The 8,396-nt window shown below is 52.2% G+C and overlaps 1 protein-coding gene across 3 annotated transcripts; it reads left to right on the top strand.

The window, feature by feature from the left end:
* The first annotated feature begins 2 nt into the window (after nucleotides 1-2).
* BAG5 (BAG cochaperone 5) lies at nucleotides 3-4,014 on the top strand. 3 transcript variants are annotated; one of them, XM_070358045.1, is made up of 2 exons: nucleotides 3-160; nucleotides 1,869-4,014. In XM_070358045.1, exon 2 carries the CDS (start codon nucleotides 1,897-1,899, stop codon nucleotides 3,238-3,240), a length of 1,344 nt encoding a protein of 447 aa, XP_070214146.1. In that variant the 5' UTR covers nucleotides 3-160; nucleotides 1,869-1,896; the 3' UTR covers nucleotides 3,241-4,014. The 3 variants fall into 3 exon arrangements, with proteins under 3 accessions (XP_070214146.1, XP_070214145.1, XP_005904073.1); XM_070358044.1 differs by having other exon boundaries at nucleotides 34-294; XM_005904011.2 differs by lacking the exon at nucleotides 3-160 and adding an exon at nucleotides 514-757.
* The last annotated feature ends 4,382 nt before the right edge of the window (nucleotides 4,015-8,396 follow it).

Genomic DNA, 8,396 nt, shown 5'->3' with positions numbered 1-8,396 from the left:
GTCGCAAAGTCCGCGGGAGGGCTCGGCGCGGGCGACCGTGCGCTCGCCCGGCGTCTGACAGGCTGAGGGGTTGGACTGACGGCGCGTCAGCTCCTCGGGAGCTGCCATTCTTGGCGGCTTCTGCGCTGGGCGGCCAGCGGCAGGCTCGGCCACGGGAGAGGTGCGGCGCGGACGCCGAAGGACGTTTTTCCCAAGGCGGGGGGGGCGGGTGTTCGGCCGGGCCCGGGGCGACGGCGGGAGCTGCGGAGTCGCGGGGCGTCGGCGATGAGGCGCGCCATGGCGCGGGCGGCACAGGTGAGCGAGGGCGGCCGCTCTCCCTCGGCGCGGGCGGTCCCCGGACGATCCCCGTCTCCCGGGTCCGGCCCTGCCGGAGTCGACGCCGTCCCCGCCCCGGGTCCGACGCGGCCGGGCCTGGTCCCGGAGCCGGCCGGGCCCGAGTCCCCTCCCTCCCCGTCGGCTCGCCCGGCCCGGCCCGGCCGAGCGCGCCCGCCCCCTCCCGCGCGGGCCATTGTGAGGTCAGGCTGCCGGGCGCGTCGTGGGGTCCGGGCGAGACGCCCGGAGCGGCCGCCGCGGCCAGTAGCTGCCGCCGCCACCGCCGGCCCCTTCACCGGCTGCCCCGTCCAGACCTAGCCGGGAGGGCTGAGAGGGATGCAGCTTGGGGCCCGGCTCCGGTGCCGCACCCCGTAAAGGGCTGACCTACCACCTGGCCACTTCACCCGCGGGACGCCAAGACCAAGCCCGCTTAGACCGCGTCTGGGTAAAGTGCCGGGAGGACAGGGCGAGAGGGGAGGAAAGAACCGAGGCAGCCCGCCGCTCCGGGGCCTCTCCGGAGGCGCGTTCTTGGCTGGGACACCCGCAGGGGATTAGTTTCGATTGAGCATCCATCCCCAGCGTTTGATAGAAACCCAAGAACGTGGGGGGGAAAAAATGCGTTAAGCCACTCTGGAGCCTTAATGGGAGGCTGATGAATGAGTTAGTCATCGTTGTCTCATTGTCTTGGTGTGTGTTTTGGACGGGGGGAGCATAAACAGGGCCTAGAGGGTACCAGGCCTCCAAAGCCCAAGCTGGTGCCTTTATCATAATGCCAGGCGCCTTCCCTGTGGAATTTCAGGCCTCTGCAGGAAAGGTTTATGAGGTACAAAAAGGGTGGGGCGAGAAACAGGGCGTCTTTCTGGAAGTGTTTAACGGGTGGAGAGGCATGTAGAAACGGGGACTTCCGCGAGGGCCTGCGAACCCCATTGTTTGTTTCAGCGGCTCAGTTCCTTTTACAGGAAGCTAGGCCGGGTGGGTGGAGAAGGAAATGGCAACCCACTCTAGTGTTCTTGCCTGGAGAACCCCAGGGACGTGGGAGTCTGGTGGGCTGTCGTCTTTGGGGTCGCACAGAGTCGGACACGACTGAAGCGACTTAGCAGCAGCAGGCCGGGTGGGAGTGCTTAGATGCCCCCAAAAGGCCTGGAAGGTTAGAAGAGCTACTGGTTTACTTTCCACAAAGGTGCCCTGCTCTTGCCAGGAAGCAGCTTCCACTGTGACGACCTGAGGTGCTTGTGCTTTTTCCAAGCTGACAGCTCAACCTCATGCCATACTTATGTAGGCATACGCTGTTCTCTTTTACAACTGAGGAAAATTGAGGTTCCCGGGCCCAGCGCTCCAGCTTATCTTCCACACTGCAATAACCCAGTCTCAATCACTGCCATGTGGAGGTTGCTTGCAGGAGAGGGGTTGATAGACTGATTTCTGTGCTGAAGTGTGGTCTTTGGATTGCAGTGACAACAGGCCCTTTCGTAAGCATATCTTTTTAGAATGAGATAATACACAAGTACCATTCTTCAGGCTTTGTGGTGTAACAAGTTATTTTTGTCATCTTTTAGTGCTTGTGAAACTGAACACAACAAAAGTATGGAGATGGGAAACCAACACCCTTCTATTAGTAGGCTGCAGGAAATTCAAAAGGAGGTGAAAAGCATAGAACAGCAAGTACTTGGTTTCAGTGGTCTGTCAGATGACAAGAATTACAAGAAACTGGAGAGGATTCTCACAAAACAGCTTTTCGAAATAGACTCTGTAGATACTGAAGGAAAAGGAGATATTCAGCAAGCCAGGAAGAGGGCGGCACAAGAGACAGAGCGTCTTCTCAAAGAGTTGGAGCAGAATGCAAACCACCCACACCGGCTTGAAATACAGAACATTTTTCAAGAAGCGCAGGCCCTGGTGAAAGAGAAGGTCGTGCCGTTTTATAATGGAGGCAACTGTGTAACTGATGAGTTTGAGGAAGGCATCCAGGATGTCATTTTGAGGCTGACACATGTCAAGACCGGAGGCAAGGTCTCCCTGCGAAAAGCACGGTATCACACCTTAACCAAAATCTGTGCCGTGCAGGAGATTATTGAGAACTGCATGAAGAAGCAGCCTTCCCTGCCGCTCTCTGAGGACGCACACCCCTCTGTTGCCAAGATCAACTCTGTGATGTGTGAAGTGAACAAGACCAGAGGCACACTGATTGCCCTTCTGATGGGAGTAAACAACAAGGAGACGTGCAGGCACTTGTCTTGTGTGCTCTCGGGGCTGATGGCTGACCTGGATGCTCTTGATGTGTGCGGCCACACAGAAATCAGAAACTATCGGAAGGAGGTCGTGGAAGATATCAACCAGTTACTGAGATACTTGGACTTAGAAGAGGAAGCAGACACCACGCATGCATTTGACCTAGGACAGAACCATTCCATTCTGAAAATAGAAAAGGTCCTCAAGAGAATGAGAGAAATCAAAACTGAACTTCTCCAAGCACAGAATCCTCCTGAACTGTACCTGAGCGCCAAAACAGAACTACAGGGTTTGATCGGACAGTTGGACGAGGTGAGTCTTGAAAAAAACCCCTGCATCCGGGAAGCCCGGAGAAGAGCAGTGATTGAAGTGCAGACCCTCATCACCTACATTGACTTGAAGGAAGCCCTGGAGAAAAGAAAGCTGTTGGCTTGTGAGGAGCACCCCTCACACAAGGCGGTCTGGGACGTGCTAGGAAACCTGTCGGAGATCCAGGGCGAAGTGCTCTCCTTCGACGGCAATCGAACCGACAAGAACTACATCCGCCTGGAAGAGCTGCTCACCAAGCAGCTACTCGCCCTGGACGCGGTGGACCCACAGGGCGAGGAGAAGTGTAAGGCCGCCCGGAAACAGGCCGTGAAGCTGGCGCAGAACATCCTCAGCTATCTGGACCTGAAGTCGGACGAGTGGGAGTACTGAACAGCCAGAGAGCCTGCGGCTCCTGATTCTGGTTTTGCACTTTATGCACACATCTTTGTATCTATAGAGAGCTTTCAGTTCATTGAGCCTAAATGTGATTTATACATGCATATATCAATCTCAGTATTTAATGATTTAAGCAAATTATATTCAGTATCTGCTGCTTTTGATGTTGCAAAACAAATATTATAGCGTATTAACTTTTGCATTTGGATCGCTATCCTTATGTTGTGGTGTGATTTTTTGGGTTTTTTAAAAAATCAGAAAATGAAATGGGGCAGGTTTTAAACCTTTTTTTTTTTTTTTAGCTTTTAAAACATTTTTAATGGTTGTTCAAGCATTAAAATACAGCTATTTCAGAATCTAGAAATATGTGATAAATACTAAGACAATTATGAAGAAGGGGGAAATTTTTGGTTGAATAGAAGTAAGGTCCAAGCACAAACACAGCACAATGGTATGTTTTGTTATTATGCTAAATAAAGCAGGATTTTTTTTCACTCATAAAACCCAGTGGTCCCACCCAATTTAATAGGGTGGGAGTTTTTTTTTCTAGATGGTTGGTTCTTTGATAAACATGCTTTTGTTTGAAATACAGTGTCTGTATGTTCCCCTGTACCCTGCCTTTGGGGGGGAGTCATATTTTTGTGAGCAATATAAGAAAATTATGAAAATTAGTAGCAAAAACACCTTTGAGACTGCAGCAAAGAAGGGATGAAGCACAAGCTGATACCTTCAAGTTGTTTTTGTTTATAAGCTCTAAACTTAAAATTTCCCTTAGAAATCAGTAAGGATAAGAACATTTAAATGAAGCTAATGAACTTTTTTAAAAAAAGATAAAACACCCACACCCATAGTAAGATAGTGAAAAATGGAAATCAGTTAGCAATTATCAGGTTATGCTAAAATAAACAAAAAAGTCTGCATGTAGCATGATGGGCTTCCTCGAAACGGACCACCTTGCTCCACGTTCCTGATGCGTGTGAGAGCAGAGGCCGTCAGTAGCTGCTCGGGGCCAGGTCTCCCAGCCTGTTAAGCTCCTGGCCCCTGCTGTGCTCCTTAGCTCATGTTCCTGGCACATGGATGTTTCTCTAGTGCCTGAAAGGGCCAATAAGGTCTATCACTGTGTGAAATTTTTCTTCTTCCACTAAAGGGTATACATATTTCTGTATATTTTGAGGAACCAGTTTTACAGTTGCCTATTGATGTGAACAAAAGAATTTCCCAAAGTTCTGAAGTGCCTTGCTAACCTGCTGCCCCAGCATCATAACAACAAACTGCTCGTAGTCACCCTCACGAAACAGTCCTATCAGAGTACATCTTTTGAATTCTGAAGTAACTCATTGTTTTCTTTCAGATATTAATTTGTTTGTAAACAGCTAAAAAATAAGGTGCATAAAGGAATAGCCCTAAATACCTAAAAGATTAAATGTGTAGCCCTAAGGAATTTTCACTTTGCCTCAGTACTGCCCAATAATGAAAAGCCTTGACGTGTCCTTCCTGCTAGAAATATCCTAGATTCATAGGATAGTGGGGTCAAAGGGCGGTTGGAGGTCTTTGGGTGATGAACCTCCCGTCTGCACATCCAGTGGGCTCTCGGTGCCCCTTATTGGTAGCTCATTCCAACCAAATGAAATCTTGAAGAGTTGTTAAATTCAAGCACAGTTTGAGCTATATCAGTGGGTGATCAAGCAGTAACCTCACTTCAGACGTACCCACATCCTGCACCAGGCCTCCTGCCCACGTTAACTTCAGATTTGAAAGTTCACTGTCAGCACTTGCTTTGAGTGCCCACCATTATCTGGAAGTCCATCTTCCCCTCGCGTTCATCTCCAGCAGTTTCCCGTGGCTCGCAGAGACGGGTCGGATGGCTCAGCTCTGAGCGTCGGGGTGAGTACAGGATACTGAGCCGTCCAGTCATCTCGGATTTCTCACGTGGATTATTTTGGTCCCTGAGATAATCAGATCAGCCTTGAGTGACTGCTGAGGAGTGACGTTTCCTGACTTCAGTCTGCTCTAGCTCCTCGTACCTGATGGCCCTCTTCCCTCAGTGAGCCCTCGCACCCCTGGGTTTAGCTTTCCTTGTCCCTTGTTGGGAGGTGTCATGTGACCACGGGCTGCTGCATGTAATTTAAGTTGGGCTCACCGCATTGTATCTTATGATCTTACGTGAAGAGAATCTGTACTAGAAGTAAAACCTACTACCTGCCCCCTCAAAGTGTTTGGCCTTGGGTCTGCATTAAACTGTATCATACGTGTTCATGCAAAAAAAACGGCTGGCAATGTTTGCTTTCTTTACCTTCCCCTCAGCACGGCTTTCAGGTCATTCTTCCTCCAGGTGGACTGATCAGCCTGTGATGAAGTAGTCACGAGGATAAATGTAACCAATGTGTCTACTAAATACAATTTAGTGCTCTATTTTGCTGAATTGCCTTGGTATAATATATTGATATTTGACGTGATTTAGTATATTTGAAAGGTTTAACCAGTATTTTTGTCATTTATTTTACTTGGCCAGTTTTTAATGTTTTTTTGAGGCTCTTAAGTTTATCCTGTACATACAGGTTTTTCTAAACAAAGCTCTTTAGCTTTTAACTCATAGTATTTTTCTTGAGAATCATTGGAGAAATATTTGCCATTGATGTCAATGTGTAATAAAGGTGTCATTCCAGTGTGTGGTTTCCATCCCCCTCCATCAACCGTGTGACTATTGTAATACCATGTCTGAAATAACTAAGTATTATTTTGAGATATACATACTAGTATACCCTTAATTATTGATGAAATAAACAAACAATCTCTTAGCTTACCTTTGCAGTGGAGAAAGGCTGAGTCTGAGGTGTGAGTTCTGTTCCCATGCTGTCACCTTCGGGTCCTGTCTGACTTGGGTGTATCCTGGGCCGGGCAGGGGTCGGCGGCGCCTTCACTCGAGCTGGGGGCAGTGACACACGGAGGCAGCTGCCCTGAGCCCAGACCAGGGTTGAGGGGGTGGGTAAAGGGTAACCGTTCCCGTTCAAACAACCCAGGAGGTGTGAGGGCCAGAGAACCGGAGCAGCCGTGGCCTCAGCCCTGCTTTCCTGGGGAGGGTGCCCTCTGGCCGCTGCGCACGGCAGCTGCCCCAACATGTAAGAGGGAAAGCTCTGGGAGCATTCTGGAAAGAATGGCTCCCCGGAGAAAAGGTTTGAGTTAGTGTGCTGTGGAGACTCATTAATGGAGACCTACTTTTGACCATGTAAGTGTCTCCTGCTCCACCAGCCCAGCCAGCTGGGCAGCTGCACTTTTGACCAGGGAGTCCTTCCAGCGTTTCCAAAACGCTCAGGTGGTTGCCCCCTCGTCCACCTCCCAGCTTTGCCTCCCCGAGAACCTGTCGCCCTTGCTCATTACACGGGGGCAGCAGCTGGTTTGGCCTCTCCCTGCAAGCCCTCCTCTGTCTTCATGTTCCTTCCAGTGATTCAAGCGGAGAAGCTGTGCGTCCAGTCCTGCCCCACGGACGTGTGACCTGTGCAAGGCCAGGGCCGGGACAAACGAGTCATAGAGGTTCAGAAGAGACACTTGGGGGAGATTTGACATCTTCAGTCCCCTGCCACCCACCAAGCTGTGCTCTTCCCATCAGGCATGGGTTACCAACACGTGAGAAACATGCACTCGGCCCTGTGGGCTTCCTGTTGGCTCAGCGGGTAAAGACTCCGCCTGCAGTGCCAGAGACATGGGAGATGGGTTCAATCCCTGGGTCAGGAAGATCCCCTGAAGGAGGAAATGGCAACCCACTCCACTATGCCTTTCTGAAAAATCCCGTGGACAGAGGAGCCTCTGGGCTACAGTCCATGGGGTGGCAAAGGGCAAAGGGCCAGACACAAGAGAGCGACTGAGCACGCTGTCTCAACCAGATGCGGAGGTGGTGGGGAACTCGGTGACAGCCGTCCCGCCTCTGTCTCAGGCAGAAACACCTGGATGTCGGAACTGGGCAGGTGCATTGAGAGAGAACGTGGGCGCCAGAGGCCAGGGAGGCTGAGGTTCAGGGCTCAGGGACACCCGAGGTTGGTCAGGAGCGAGACAGTGGAGACCCCAGAGCAGGCTGGGCGGCGGTGTTGCACAGGGGCCGAGGGACTCAGCACAGCCGAGCCGGGCTCTGGCTTCTGGGTGCAGAAGCACCAGCTGTGGGCCCGTGGGGAGCAGGTGCAGGTGTGGGGGAGACCCGGCCGTCTGTGTCTGCCGGGGCCTCTGCTATCATTGCATCCTTCAAGCCATCACTGAATGAACCTTTCCATCTGCCGGGCCCTGTGAGAAAGAGCTGACATGCGTGTTAAACTCTGGGAACCCTTGAGGCGAGTTTTGGTACTAAATGTATTTCACTTGCCCAAGGCCTCACGGTGAACCGGGAGGGCAGCCCGCAGCCCATGCAAGCACAGGGCCCAGCCGGAGGGGCGCACCCCAGGCTCTGATGTCATCCACGAGGGCCAGCTGGACAGCAAGGGGCCGGGGGCACTGAGGGTCAGGACCCAGCAACTTGTGCACATCCCCCCGGGGAGTCACAGACCTTCTGAGACCTCGGGTCCCACAACTCCCTGTTTGAGAAACAACGCCACACCCTGTCTTCACTCCTGGGTCACAGCAGAAGGCTGCTTCTGTATAATAATCCTTCAAACTCCTGTGCCTTTTCCCCGTAGCCTCCAGCTTACTGGTCCTCACGCCCATGTGAGCGTGCCACCTCGTCCTCCAGGGGACTCAGGACACGGAGGGAAGGGTGCCAGGGCGGGCCATCTGTGGGTTCTGCGGCCTCCTGCCCATCCAGTGGGCATGGCCAGGTACCTGCCCCCCACCAGGGCCCACTGCCCATCAGTCCCCGGCCAGGCGGCGCCCTCCCCAGCAGAGCCGTCTCTCCGTCCTTCTTGCTGCCTCGGGCCCTGGCAGGGGGAGGCGCTCCGGTCTCCTTTGGATGCACTCCTCTTTAGAAAGTGTCCTTGGCTCCTGGCACATATACACGTCCCTCAAAACACTTGCTGATAAAGAAAATGGAAAGTCTCAGATCTTTACATTGCTTCATGAACTGTTTAAAATCGGGAATTCCCTGGCGGTCCAGTCGTTAGGATCTGGCACTTTCACTATCAAGGGCCCGGTTCAACCCCTGGTCAGGGAACTAAGATCCTGCAAGCTGC

This window comes from Bos mutus, chromosome 21, assembly GCF_027580195.1.
Source record: "Bos mutus isolate GX-2022 chromosome 21, NWIPB_WYAK_1.1, whole genome shotgun sequence".
Taxonomy (NCBI): domain Eukaryota; kingdom Metazoa; phylum Chordata; class Mammalia; order Artiodactyla; family Bovidae; genus Bos; species Bos mutus.
This window is presented reverse-complemented; position numbering and strand designations above follow the sequence as displayed.

Excerpts from the sequence above, each read along its gene's own strand:
- BAG5 (XM_070358045.1), top strand. The coding sequence starts at position 1,897 with ATGGAGATGGGAAACCAACACCCTTCTATTAGTAGGCTGCAGGAAATT.